The 16,203-nt window shown below is 29.9% G+C and overlaps 1 protein-coding gene across 1 annotated transcript in view; it reads left to right on the plus strand.

The window, feature by feature from the left end:
* Positions 1–16,203, plus strand: part of LOC145963575 (circadian locomoter output cycles protein kaput) — an 85,784-nt gene that overhangs the window by 7,287 nt on the left and 62,294 nt on the right. The window contains exon 2 of the mRNA XM_083085665.1: positions 11,031–11,124. Within this exon, the coding sequence (XP_082941791.1) occupies positions 11,045–11,124 (80 nt within the window). The 5' untranslated portion in view covers positions 11,031–11,044. The remainder of the gene's footprint in view (positions 1–11,030; positions 11,125–16,203) is intronic.

Below are 16,203 nucleotides of genomic sequence, written 5' to 3' on the forward strand. Positions count from 1 at the left end.
ATTATTTTATTTATTATGTATGTCTAAGATTTGTATGTGTATATATTTAACCTGAATTTAAGGTGTTTCGCAGTAAAAAGAAATGATAAAAAGCCGACATCGGATTGAAATGTGCATGAGAATTACGTTGTAAAGATTAGGCAAGCGTATTCCAAACACCCCGTACATCGAATGCATAATTTTATCTCGTTAGATTTGCGCGGTTAGAAGTCTGCGACTTTTATAAATGGGAAACTTCGAACCGGGTAGCAATTCTTCGCGTCAAGTAGGGATAATTAACGATCGCGAATGTTGAATCACAAAGAGCGCAGGGCAGATATTTTAGAATCAGGATTCATGATATCAGCCGTTTCTTGCGATCGTGTACGGATCCGCGTATACGGATTGCGCAACGGGACGCCATTAGTCTTCATTAGAAACGGAATCGCGCAAATCTTGCGACGCATTTACGGGCTAAACATAAATCTATCCTTTACATTGATCGCGTCGTGTAATAACAAATTTTTCCCAACACATTGTGTCTGTCGCGTCCATCCTTGTTGCAACATTGATTTACGTCTAGCGGCATACGCGATTATCTCTCACACTGTCGCGCAATATCACCTGATGATCACTTTGCAAGCGTGCGTACGGATATACAATTATAAATGTAATTATATGCAATTAACACAGTCTAATGGGTAATCATAATCCTGCTCGTTGGGAGTCATTGTCTCGTTATAGGAAGTTTTGAATCAAGGCAGATCGTAAGTTTATCGATTACAATCGTATGATCCATTAAATCATTCGTTATCGACTCGATTATCGCGTTTCACTTTAAGATCGCTCGTTAATCTCGCAGTATCTGCAGATTTCATAACGGAACGTTATTCGATAACTATCGAATTTTCCTATTATTATTTAATGTTCACCTTTTTACGAGCTTCTCGCGTCACTTTCTCATAAAGCAGGGATCGTTCATATATTATCAGGTGGCGTCACCAGCGACTTCTAAAGCGGTCGTACATAGTTAATTAGTAGAAGAATGTTCGCTGATTAAACTGGGTCACGCGACTGACGTCCGTCTCCATGCTTGACCGGGTGATGATATTATTTTTACCTCTTCGAGAAGTGCGAGAGAAAGAGAGAGAGAGAGAGAGCCGTCGCAAATTGCAGGGGTGCATTGTTGACATCATCACGCATTCTCGCGTTGTTCACGTGAATGAACGTTACTGCAAGTCTCGTCAAGAGCGAGAAGTTCAAGGATACCGGTCTAAACATTTTAATATTCGGAATAATCGATTAATCGCTTTTAAATTCGCCATTAATGATATAGGCGTGCAGTCTAACTTAAATTATTATTTTTTCCTTTTTTAAACAAAAATTATATTTATACGATTATATAATCGTATTAAATAAATTGCATAATAAATACAATATTTATTATATTTTTTCGATTTAAAGTTCTTTATTCGATTTTGCATCAAATATGTAATAAATATTTATTTTATTTCTCGCTGCTCTGTTTATCTGACAGGGCTGATTTAAAGATATCAGATATTTGTATCCCCCTACTTAAATCTGCAAAACAACCAGTCCGGATTCTTTTTCGTTTTGCGCAGATACACCTGCCGCAGGTGCAGATCACTAAAATAAAATGTCGTAGGGCAATGGCCGTATAGTGTCGGCTAAAATTATCTTCATAAATAGACAAATGACGATGATTTGTATATTAAAAATAATTTGCAATATATTTATCGCACAGATATAAATTTGCAATAATTTTAATTATAATATCTTTTTTTCGATATAATACTTTTCTTAAATGCGATTTTTGAAGTAAATACTAATTAATGTAAATTTTACTTTATCATCATTAAATTTAACATTATAAACAAAAATACAATAACAATTTTTTTAATCGAACAATTGCAGCAAAAATAAAAAGCCAAGTATAAAGAGTCAAGTATTTCAAGTTGCTATTTGTGATTTTAAGGCTAAGAAAAGATATGTATAAATAGATTTATTATGCTGTGTTGAGTGTTTCATTTATGCACGAATGTTATGCGTGCTGCTATTTAATTCTTTATGATATAAGTTGTCATAGATTTCTATTATTAGTATTCACCTTTGCTATTGCAAAGGTTTTTTTCATTTGTGAGTAATATTATGTGCGTGATTGAAAAATTTATCGATGCGCGGAATTGCAATGTAATCTAAGTAATAATGTATAGATTTAAAAATATATCTACGAGAATTTATATATATATGCTTGACTATTTTACACGCATGTATATATTTTACATGACAAACATTATTTGCAAAAGTGCTAAAAATAACACAAGGTAACAAACAAGATCGCGTTGCGATTGCTAAAAAAACAAAAAGGTAAAAAGAAAACTCGGAATTGGCGTCTCTGAAGGAGTAATATTGCATGAGCTGGAGCATTATTGATGTATCGAATTCTGTCGAGAACAATCAACCTAAAATATCTCGATATATATATATATATATATATATATATATATATATATATATATGTGTATGTATATATGTACATATGTATGTATATATGTACATATGTATGTATATATGTATATATGTATATACATATGTATTTTGTATTTGTCCTTGAAGTAGTAATTCCATAAGACGTAAAAGCAAAGTAGTCTTGAAGTGTAATTATCTCGAAGAAAATAATATACATAACATGCGCTCAACTCATATATGTGCATAAGTTGCATAAACCATAGTATTATCCGCACGTAATTCTCAATTAAACCTAACTTGTGTTATTTTAGGTAATATTTTTTATGTAATTTTTATGTAACATTTTAGATGACATTTTGTGGTTATTATCGCGAGTTACATACCCGGGGACTTTTGTCTTATCATCTAATACAAGTAAAAGTATAAGTATCACTTGCAACAGTGTTGCGTCCTCCATGGAAAAGTCGAAGATTTCATGCTTATCGCGTAAAAAATGGGAATGTAACTGCGCAGCGATATCTGTTCGCTATTTCTGTTGCGAGAAAGATAAAAGGAGAGAGATAGTAGATGAGAGAGAGGGAAAGAGAGGATACGAAGTGCAAAGTTATCGTCGATATCGATGCACTCTGCTCACGGATTGCGAAGGTCGGAAGAGCGCGACCGTGTGCACGAAGCGATTGCTTTTTCAAACTTCCGATAATCATTATTTACCGGATGCCATGGTCAGAGACCCATGCATATTAGTGCCAAACACAATTTCAACTATCGTTCGCGAACCATTTATTATTGTTGCAGTCGTTATTGCTAATAATAACCGTCATACGTAATCTTCTGATTATGAAATTTTAATATTTATATATTTTCAATTTTTTTAAATTTTTATAATTATCACACAAGTCGCTACACTTGTTAATTTTTTTTGTACTTTGTTAATAATTTAAATATTTTGTTAAAGATTAAGGTTTTCTAAATTCAATGCAACTTCTTCCGTTACCTTAAAACTCTTAAAAGTTGATAACCTGTCGGAAGTTGTTTCTATTCATATTCTACTACTTATCATATTATAAATATATGAGAGCTTTTAATGGATCATATTATAAATATATGAGAGCTTTTAATGGATTATATATTTTATTATACAAAAAAAATAAAAATGTCAAAATAAAATTGTTATAAAACGCATGTTTCCAAAATATAAAAATTGTTTATATTTGTTGTTAAATTAAATATAAAATTATGATATTTAATTTAGTCATGGTTTGCGAAAAAATATTTCGAATAAAAAGTTAAAAAGTTCAATTTAACGGATTAAAAAAAATTGATATTGATATTTGAGGATATCTTACTAATATTTTTTTTTCTAAATAAAACGGTATTTTTTATACCTACAATGAGACAAAGTACCGATATTTTGTTCGATCGTAACTTTAATACATGAACTTTTGCTTACCTTTTAGCGCTTCGTTTAATTCGCGAGCATGTGCCAACGGCACGCAGAAAGGATTTGCAAGTATTTAGTCGGCAGGATCGGTCGCATGTATAATGCATGGTCGCCCGCATACGTGTATTTTATTAAAACGTTATTGCTATACCCGGCATATCAATGCATGTCGAGCGAACAAACACACGGGACTATAAAGCAAACAATTCGACACATTTCGAATAGTTATATAAAAACGTGGAAAAAACAAAAAAATATATGAATACACAATATGGTTACTGTAAAGATCATAATATAGACCTAAAAATTATTTTTAAGTTATAGTAAATTTTTTTAGATATAGCAAGAGATATTTAAATATTTTATTTTATTATTATATTTACGTAATTAATTATTGTTAACTTAATTATTGTTGTGAATATGATTCAAATATAATCATGCTTGTTAATTAAAATATATATATAATTTATTTCTTTATATTTAATTTTTATAAACAAATTATTTTCTTATTATCTATACTTAAAACATCTTTTATTAAATATTAAATCTTTTATTAAATTTGTTATTAAATATTTGTGTAAGTTTTGGAGAATATAAATAATATTTAAAAGAAAGTCGCAATTATAGGTCGCAATTAATATTTTATTTTTCATATAATTTTGTGGTTTTAAATTAATTAAATCTTGCTTAAAAAATTTAATCAATTTTTTATCAAAGAAAATTTGGTTGTTATACATATAAGAAAATATTATATATGTATCTCTTTCTAGAACTTCTAAAATAATTCTGTATAATCATAATTCATAATTCTATATAAATGTCCTTATACAAACATAAAAAATGGCAGAATAGTACTTTTATGTCCTTGTTCACTAAAAAATAACCAATATATTGGCAAAAGATATACGCACAAAATATGTTTATAGTATTTTTTCGCATCCGAAAAAGATTTCTCGCAGTTACTTTCTCCAATCTCGATAAATGCGAATGATAATGACATAGGAAACGTCGGCAAAATAAAGTAATAAGTTGCAATCACATTGTTATCTTCAATCTTTCCGCCTGATAAGCATTTGCTGAGAAATAACTACTTGTTCGCAGAGTCCCGGCATGTCCGTCACAACAAAATTAACTCGTGTAATGTGTGTCATGTCATTAATAAATCATTAATATCATTCATATCACAAGCTTGCGTCCAATAAGTTCTCGTAACCCAGCGTGATATGAAGATACATGACTTCTGTATACTGTGCTTGGCTGTATTAGGTCATCGCATGTTCTGAATATAATGTTATGGATTATTATTGCAGTTATGGATTATTATGTTGTGGATTATTAATGTGACGCGCAATCGATTGATAAAGTAATTGATGATTGTTTGCTAATTGCCTTGGAAATCAATAGCGTTAATTTTTCATAATGAAAATTGACTTGATCACATTAATGTAACGTAGCGAGGGTGCATTATATATTTTTATTATAATAAGTACATATTGTTTTATACATCAAATTAAATTTTTAATAATCGCATATGCAATATATAGAAATAATTTATTATTTATTGGAAATAATTTATTAATTTTGTTAGAAATATGTGACTAACTTAATTCTAAATTAAGTCACACAAATTTATTGTTTTTAGTTAACTGTTACTCTATTTTTCCTTTTTTATTTTTCCTAATTTTCACTAAACATAAGTTAAAAGTGAATTATATAAAGCAAAAAAATGCAAGAGAACATAGAACAAGAACAATATAATCATTTAATCACGAAGTATTGTTATGTTTAGAAATATAAACATTATTATGATTCACGTATGGAATCTTTATAGACATTTCATGAGATTACTTATGTACATCCGATAGACTCGTTATCCGTGAGTAGTCGTTGAACTTAACACAGGTTTCAGGAATTGCAGTGCATCTAAGAAAAATCAATATACCTTAAAGCGTAAAGATAATATAAATTGTGTGCATTTAGACACATACACACGCCTACACAGGTCTACACACGCCTACACACACACACACACCACTTTCATCTATTAAGAAATGACAGGTAATTACTCATCATTAATAATATATTCATCTATATATCCTTATATCCTTAAGAATATCACATTTGTGACATAATTGCGTAATGGAACTTCAGTAATAATGTAAAATGTGAATTAAAAGTTTTTATTGCATTGCTAAAACAATAAATTTTAGCTAATATACAGAATTTATCATTCATTATTGCAAATGTATAAACTCATGATAAATGTAAAATCATTCTCACATATTTATATATAAGATCGTATAAAGAATTAAGTTAAAAATTTGTCACCCGAAAATTTACAATTATTCGTAATCATAATTTGAATAAAAGTTTCTTATAAGCTCTCTCTATAAGAATTAATAATTTATAAATTGAATTTTGATTTTTGATACTATAATGATTAATTTACTGATATGATATACAATGATTATTCTATCTGTAAGTTGTAAAATTGTGATTGATTTGTTTCAATTTTAATTACTGGAGGCATTTTATGCGTGAAAAATATCTAACGTTACAAAAGATAAAAAGAGGGAGAAAAGAAAAGAGAAAGAGAGAGAATAGAAATTTTAGAAATATATATACATATCACATAGAATATTTTATAATACATCAAGTCACGCGTATATTTTTTTGCATCTCCTCTATAAAATTGTCTACGTTTCCGGGGCAAAGGATTTTAATTCCTGTTTTGTTTAGATCTTGCTCTTATATCACTCTTATATTTAAACATATAAAGTATCTCGAAGATATCTTTAAAGTCCTCTTGAACTCGCGCTTGATTATCTTAAAGAAAGAATTTTCACCAAAGATTAAAAGTAATTTATATGAATCACCGCACATTTCCATGTTGTTCACGCAAACATCTTATGATATCAATGTTGCAAATAATAAGCTATCGAAAAAAGTCATATGAAGACTTTGGATAACATAGTTACTTCATAAAGATAGTTGATATCGCGCTTAAACCGAGCAGCTATTTAAATCGTTATCATCACGGTCTTGTTCAAAGTATGTCAGCGATATTCGAAGCTAAGAGTTGGAAATTTCAAGTTAAATAATCATGATAATGCAGCTACTTTTCTCACGATTATGAGAAAGTTATTTTACAGTGCCCGTTATAAAATAATATAAATTCAAAATTAAATAAATTCAAATTGTTGTAATAATTGGCTTGATGTATACCTTTGTAGAAATTTAAACCCCGTGGCATATTCGGCTTTTTTTTTAATGGATTTAAATACCATGATATCAGCAGTCGAGTTTCAAGTGTCAGGGAATAGACGACGAATGGCATCCGGGTGAAAACGTAGGCAATAGGAAGTAGACGAGCGCGGTGGAGCGAAGCCAAATTGGTCCGCGAGCGTCGTTAATCCGCCATCGAATCGAGAGAGAGGAGAGTCGGAAACGACGGGTGGTCGCGCGTGTGCACGACGAGATTCGTCGAGACGAGCGGGTTTCGTCGTCGTTGATGACCGATGACGTATTGAACATCTTCCCGACCATCGCCGGGAAAACAAGAAGCCGCGACCGGCAGCGCGGGGTTATCCTCGTGCACCTGCGCCCCACGTGTGTGGGACCCCGGGGGTTGTATCGTGGCTCGACCCTCCGCGACAATTCCCGAAAATCAACCAGTCGAGTTGAACAAAAGAAGTCTGATGTCTAGACGGCTGGATATTATTGACGTAGAGCGACGACAAGGATTTCGTTATTGTCTTCCTCTTCCCCCTCCTTAACCGTTCGATGTTTACATTTTCGTTACGAGATTCGGTGGTTTAATTAATTAGCACTCTTTTGATGTTTTTCTATCGAGTTCTTTTTATTTTGTTATTTTTTTTATAGATTATGAAGAAAAAAATAATTTACGAATAATTTACAAGTGCAATTTATTTTTTAGAAATAAACTAGTGAATGATTAATGGGCGAAAGAATGATCATTGAATTTTTATGTTTTTTTTTCACTGTTATAAAATATTATGATCATATTCTGCCTCTGACGTCAAAGATGCGAATATGATATCACGTTTTAGTTATTACAGAGTTACAGAGTTACAAATTCAACAGTTACACGTTTCCTAGAAAGAGCGCTCATCCGTTTCATTCTTTTAATATTATTTTTTTACCTTTCAGTACTTTTAAGCAGTAAAAAATTAAAAATTAGAGGAAATAAATTAGAGGAAATAAATTTTTAAATAATATAGGAAATGGGAGTGGTATAAATATGAATATATGCAATGAGATATATAAATCTAAAATACATGATGCACGATTTATATAAAAAAATATGTACAAATACAGAAAAAAATTAAATTTTTATGACATATTTGACATATCTCTACGAAAGCGCTAAATATATAAAATCAGATGTGTAGATGCATCTCGCGTACTTTGTTCGAGTTCTAAAGGTTTAGAACCGGGTGCATCGTACGTATGTTACCTTTGTCTTATCAGTGTCGTCGCAAATACTGCGTATGCAGCGGAACTTATGATAGTAACGCGATGTCAATGACCTGATATATCAACGCAGTCCTACCTGACGCCAGTTTTAGGTACAGTCACTTGCTCGTCATTCTGTCTTTTACAACACCCTGAAAAACTGGACAAAGATTCAAGCCTCAAGTAGACTTGCAGAGCTCCACTTCACTATACATTGCGTCTTTTATAAAAAATGAACAAGATATTTTCTAAACAAATTCTCGTATTAATAAGAGAAAGATTTGTTGACGTAAATGGATTTTCTTTCTCTTTCTCTCTCTCCTCTCTTTTTCGCTCCTTTCATTCCTTTTATTCCATCATATATAATAAATTATATTTTAGTTCTTTTATTATGTATTAGGGAGAATAAAATATTACCCTTGAGCAGTTTTATACTTTAATCTCGAATAAATAGTTTTCATTACTGTTTTGAGACTTATACGCAAGAATAATGCATAATATGCCGATTAAAATTTTCTTGACATTAAATTACAATGACTAAAGTGCTCTGGAATAATTTCATTATCTAGCTTGGTTAATTAAAAATGCAATGCAATAGAAATATTTTATAGTCTCTTTATTCTATACAATACAAATACAAATTAATTTTATTTTACACAAGAGAAAATGCTTTCGTTAGAAATAATTGTTTAACCTTAAGACGATGAATAATATGTTGATTTTATAATATTATATATACTAAATATCTAAAATTGAGCGCTTTTTATTGAAAAAATACGATTTCAAAACTCGCTCAAAATATTTATAAAAATGTCCATTCTTATTTTAGTCCGTGAAAGCAACTATCCACAAATAGATATATGCATACTTTTCTTTGAGATATTCTTTTATATATTTCTTGAATTTTTCTGAAAAGTATATTTTTACATATTTGCAAAAGATACACGTTCGCATAGTCAAACTTTTTATTCTCTGCAAATATCGATCATCTCGAGGTATCTCGATATGATGGGGTCGGTCAATCCGGACAGGATTATTGCAGCGTCACGAATAGCGAAAACATGTGTCTGTTGTGTTGTGCGATCGGGATTACGTACGTGCTAATCTGCAACTGTACGATGTAACAGAGACTTGCGTGACCATGAACAAAGACTATCCTTGATCCTGGACAACGTCGCGCGATTGTCACGAATTAACGTTGTTATCCGCGCACGCGAAACGTGCGATCATTTTACGCGACGTGGTTTATCCGTGGTCTGAATCGTACGGATTTTACCGGTTTGCCGAATGTCGGTCAGTTCAACTTTATACCGGCATCACACTACGACGAATCGCAAATTCGCCTCGCATTCATGCTCATGCGCGCCCCAACCTGGCGAGTTTTCAATCTACATATCCGTTCAGAATTCGTCATTCATTTTAATAAAATAGATTTCACAGTTTGTTAAAATGAATACGGAACAAATGGATACGGATTGCGAACATGGCGTATTTAATTCTTATGTATGTGCGGTAAAAGCAGGTACAATTTCAAGGCTTGTCACAATTTATTTTTCACATTTTTCTTCGATTAATTAATTAATATGAAATAGTAAATCTCCGGACGCAATACGTTACAGTTGCTATTTCTGTCTTGCCGACTTAAACAAATTTTTTTTTATGCTATAGTTAAAATGTGTACGTATTTTTATGCTAAACTAGCTTTTTCAAAATTGAGCTCTTGAGCAACTTCGGTTTGTATTTAAATAGCTAACATTGCGAATATTTGATGCAAATATTCCTGATGTAAGGTTCAGGTGACAGGGGCTATATAATTACAATCAAGATATGTATTCTACGATTTTAAAATATCGACTATCTTATACGATCAATCACCATAATTTTTCTTTTTCTATCATATATATAACTGGCCGAGCATACTTATTGAATCAGTTTGAAGCTGTATTCTCTAAAAGTGAATCAGTGTATTATCACTGTAATCAGTGCTGTACTTATAACTGCTTGTAATCAGTGAGTATTTACTGTTTTTCAGTGATAATACACTGATTCACGCTAGTGAAAGTAGTATATATACTACTTCGTAATACACTGATTCACTTTTAGAGAGTATGTATCGTAATCGTTATGTCATTTGGTCGACGACGGTGCATCAGTTATCGTTTTTGTATCAATTCTTCCAAGCAGAATTTACTTGTTTTTAAACACTTAATCAGTTTTACTCATGTTAGGCGAGAATCCAAACGCAATCCATCGCACGTGTAAAAAGAATCTCGCTTAGAATGCATCAGACGAATACTTACGAGCATACGTGCTCGAATAAATATTTTACAGTTGATGCAATTGAAGTACGTCCTCTTTATTCGCTCTAATAGCAAACATTTAAATATAGAAGACGCCTCGTCGAGCACATTCTAAATGCGTATAATTTATTTGCCGTATAAAATAGAGTTGTATATTGCACTAGTAGAGTTAACTTTACGCCATAATATACTGTAAGGAAAAAAATTTTAGCTGAAAATTAAAAATCTAAAGAAAAGAAAACATGTTTTTTAATTTAACTTTTTTAATTTTTTTGTGATATATTTTTTTAATTTTTTTATGATATAATATTTCTAAATTAACCAAATATTACTTTAATGTGCAGGAAAACTCTGAAAAATGAAGGATGATGTGGACGAAGATGATTCTGGAACGTCCTCTTCAGGCACGTCCGTATCTGAAAGCATCATTTCATATGGGTAAGTCAAAATTAATACATCTGAAATTGTGTGCCAATAATCTTCGTTTTGATAACGATGAGGTACGTAATTATGTGTCAATAAGAGTATTTTTAGTATGATTTATACTGTGTAAAGAGAGATTCTCTTATATATCGTTGTTACATAAGTTGAAATTCGTTTTAATGATCATTAATTGCGAAATAATATTTATATCTCGAATCGTTAACTTACTCGTAAATATGATTATTTTAAATTTACGAGACGAAAACAAAAAACAGATTTGATATGAAAAAATCATACTAAGTGTGATCATATTGACTAAATTTAATTCAGAATGAAAGAGGAAAATTACACTTTAATATTTAAAATAATTCTTGAATTTTAATCATTATTATTAGCTTATTAAAAAAAAATACGTACAGATCGCTATCTATTAAATCGACGATTATATATGAAGTGGTATAATAGTTAAGTGATATAATAAGTTATGGTATAACTTGAAAATATACATGAATAGTTATTTTCACGGTGAACTTGCATTACAAAGTACCGCACAGTTTAGTCTACGTCTTATAAGTTAGCGGTACAAAATGGGCGGAATCAATTATAATTGATATTTTTATTTGTTGCTCATTTGTTGTTAAAAAGTTGCCAAAGAAAAAAATTTGTTGCTCTGTAATTTAAAAAAAAAATCATTTTCCGCTAAAGGAAGATTAAGTTAGCGGAACAATATATATAACAACAAAATTATACGTAATAATAATATAAAAATTTGTTGCTAATTTGTTGCTAATTTGTTGCTCTTAAAATATTCAATTTGTTGCTTGCAAAATAAATTTAAACAGCGGAAAACTTTTCACAGCGAGCAAAGTTACAAGAGTAAACTATCAGAAAAAAATTTGTTGCTCGCTTAAATTTGGTATTGAGATATTATTTGAATTTGTTGCTCTCGAAATATCCAAGTTTCGAATTTGTTGCTCGCGCAATAAGTTTAAATAATGATGAGAAACCTTTCACAGCGCGCAAAGCTACAAGAGTAAACTACTAGAAAAAAATTTGTTGCTCGCTTAAATTTGGTATTGAGATATTATTTAAATTTGTTGCTCTCGAAATATCCAAGTTTCGAATTTGTTACTCGCGCCATAAGTTTAAATAATGATGAAAAACCTTTCACAGCGTGCAGAGCTACAAGAGTAAACTGTCAAAAATAAATTTGTTGCTCACTTAAATTTTATATTGGAATATAGGTTGAATTTGTTGCTTTCGAAATATGTAAGTTCCGAATTTGTTGCTTGCAAAATAAATTTAAATAATGATGAAAAACCTTTCACAGCGTGCAAAGTTACAAGAGTAAACTATCAGAAAAAAATTTGTTGCTCGCTTAAATTTGGTATTGGAATATAGGTTGAATTTGTTGCTTTCGAAATATCCAAGTTCCGAATTTGTTGGTTGCAAAATAAATTTAAAAAATAACGAAAAACCTTTCACAGCGTGCAAAGTTTAAATTACATCGAAAACATATTGACTGAATTTTTACTTAATATATTTGGCACAAGTATTCAAGGCCATATAAATCTTATTAATTGTTATTGTATCGTCATATACATATTCTTGTAATTTAATTTGTTTATTATTTATACTTATTGCAACAAATTCGAAACTTGGATATTTCGAGAGCAACAAATTCAACCTATATTCCAATACCAAATTTAAGGGAGCAACAAATTTATTTTTGATAGTTTACTCTTGTAGCTTTGCACGCTGTGAAAGGTTTTTCATCATTATTTAAATTTATTTTGCAAGCAACAAATTCGGAACTTGGATATTTCGAAAGCAACAAATTCAAACTATGTCTCAATATCAAATTTAAGCGAGCAACAAATTTTTTTCTAGTAGTTTACTCTTTTAGCTCTGCACGCTGTGAAAGGTTTTTTATCATTATTTAAATTTATTTTGCAAGCAACAAATTCGGAACTTGGATATTTCGAAAGCAACAAATTCAAACTATATCTCAATACCAAATTTAAGCGAGCAACAAATTTTTGTCTAGTAGTTTACTCTTGTAGCTTTGCACGCTGTGAAAGGTTTCTCATCATTATTTAAACTTATGGCGCGAGTAACAAATTCGAAACTTGGATATTTCGAGAGCAACAAATTTAAATAATATCTCAATACCAAATTTAAGCGAGCAACAAATTTTTTTCTAGTAGTTTACTCTTGTAGCTTTGCGCGCTGTGAAAGGTTTCTCATCATTATTTAAACTTATTGCGCGAGCAACAAATTCGAAACTTGGATATTTCGAGAGCAACAAATTCAAATAATATCTCAATACCAAATTTAAGCGAGCAACAAATTTTTTTCTGATAGTTTACTCTTGTAACTTTGCTCGCTGTGAAAAGTTTTCCGCTATTGTTTAAATTTATTTTGCAAGCAACAAATTGAATATTTTAAGAGCAACAAATTAGCAACAAATTTTTATATTATTATTACGTATAATTTTGTTGTTATATATATTGTTCCGCTAACTTAATCTTCCTTTAGCGGAACATGATTTTTTTAAAAAAATTACAGAGCAACAAATTTTTTTCTTTGACAACTTTTTAGCAACAAATGAGCAACAAATAAAAATATCAATTATAATTGATTTCGCCCATTTTGTTCCGCTAACTTATAAGACGTGTTTATTAATTCTATTATAGTTTCCTATATGAATACACCCCTTCGCGGTCGTGTTCAGTTAATTAATCAACCGTAAATACGGCGCATTACTGTACTCTTATCTAACCAGAATTACTAGTTCGCTGCTGTTATAGCATAACTGAGCAAAACGTTTTGTTTTCCAATCCAATTGAATCGGTCATATCAAAGCTTACATTTTATACATGTTTGCTGAATGCAACTTTAGTAAAACTCATGAAAAAATTTGCCCCTTTTAACTTATCTCGTTATTAAGTTTTTTGATAAATAAATCTGAGATATTTTAGTTACTTGATAAAATATCAAAAATTATTTCTAAAATGTGTTACTTATTTTTTATTAAATAGCGAAAGCATTGCAAATTTTGAGATAATTGCTAACAGTAAGATAAATCTTTTTAGAGATATTTTAGAGTTACTTGATAAAATTGTTATCGGCAGTAAGATATTTAAAATTAACATGTTAAAATTATCTCGACTTTATTTTTTCTTTAGAGATATTAATATCAAAAGAGATATTAAATCATTATCAAAAATTATCAACAATTTGCAACAAGAACTGAATATCTCATACAACGTAATGTGATATGTATAAGATGATATGAAAATTAATGTAATTTCTTGTTTATATATATTTTCTTAATAATACGATCGATTATATCTGCACATATTATTTCAAGATTTGCCTCAAAAGCACACGTATTTTACTTATTTAAAGTCAGAACCAAAACAATGGAATCACAACGCGAAGCAAATGCGTAAATAAATTAAACGACAACACTATGCTGAGATACTTTTATGATACTTTTATCACCGTAATCCATATACATATGAAATTGTGCAATACTGAAATTGCAGATTTATATCTCTTGTTTGCGGACAAACATAAGAAAGTAACTCGATATACCTCATGCGCATGGTCCCTGATTATAGTATACAATGCCGCATTAAATGAATATTTATTTTGGATGATAAGAAGAATAAAATCGGACAACGCCATGAAGATACAAATTATTGTATTTGACATTCTCAGCGACAAATGTATGAAATATCACGCGGGATGGAGCCTAGTCTGACATTACGATGTACACGGTTAGGTCGGTCATCGTTTCGAGGGTTGCAACGAATTTTATTTGCACATTGTTTGAAATACGAGATGTAGAGAAAGATCACGTAAAATATTCGATTAAAAAACAACTGCAAATATCGGATCGTCATATTGGATAGATCGGCTATCAAGAAATTCGATGCCTCGCTTTTGGCTTATTTTTCGATAAAAATCATCGGTTTTCTCTGCATATAATATTTGTGAGAATTTAACGAATTGCGCAGTATTCGTTTTCTAAACATCGACCTTCGCATAGTTATTCTCTTGTGATACCTCTTGTGTGTGACCTCTGCGTTTACCATATTATTCTTAAAAAAATCCCGACATTTTTTTAGTCTCTCATGATTTATATATCATAAGAATGTCACAAGAAAATCTTGCAATTGCTCATCATTTGAAAGACCGAAGCCTTGCCGTAAAACAAATGCTGCTAATCATAAAACTTTTTTATGACACAAATGGCGAATAAAAATAGAATTTCTATTCACCATTTGTCGTCGCAGTTAGTATTTTTATTTTATCATTTAATTAGATTTGATTATATATATGTATGTATAATTATATGTATATTATATATATGTATGTATAATTGTGTACTCTCTAGTATATACATTTAAGAAAATCGTAAAGATATAAAATATTTATTAAATATTGTATTCATAAAAATGTGGATTTAATTTTACGAATTAGATTAGGTAGATATATTATATTTATAGCTCAAGTTTCATATGCATTTCAATGACGTAATACAAATTAGACTATTATGCATTAAAAAAAAAGATAACATTTCTGCTAATAATAAAACTGTAAAAATAAACACTGCTAAGAATAAGACCTTTTTGACATAAATGGCGGATAAAAATAGAATTTTTTTTTACCATTTGTCATTAAAATTAATATTTTTACCATTTAATTATATTTAATTATATATCATTATATATATATATATATATATATATATATATATATATATATTGTGTTTCTTTTAATATATACATTTGAGAAGAACAAATATCCATTAAATATCGTTTCATAAAAATAGATTTAATTTTACGAATTAGATTAGATGAATAAATTATATCTACATCCCAAGTTTCATATGCATTTCAATGAATTTTTTTTCGAATGCATAATAATTTAATACAAATTAGACTATTACGTATTAAAAAAAAGAACATTTCTGCTAATGAGACTTTTTTATGACATAAATGGCGGGTAAAAATAGAATTTTTATTTACCATTTGTCATTAGTATTTTTTTATTTAATTATATTTAATTATATATCATTATATA

The sequence above is a fragment of the Camponotus vicinus genome, unplaced genomic scaffold, assembly GCF_025532165.1.
Source record: "Camponotus vicinus isolate PSW18456_S1 unplaced genomic scaffold, iyCamVici1.0 SCAF_12, whole genome shotgun sequence".
Classification (NCBI taxonomy): domain Eukaryota; kingdom Metazoa; phylum Arthropoda; class Insecta; order Hymenoptera; family Formicidae; genus Camponotus; species Camponotus vicinus.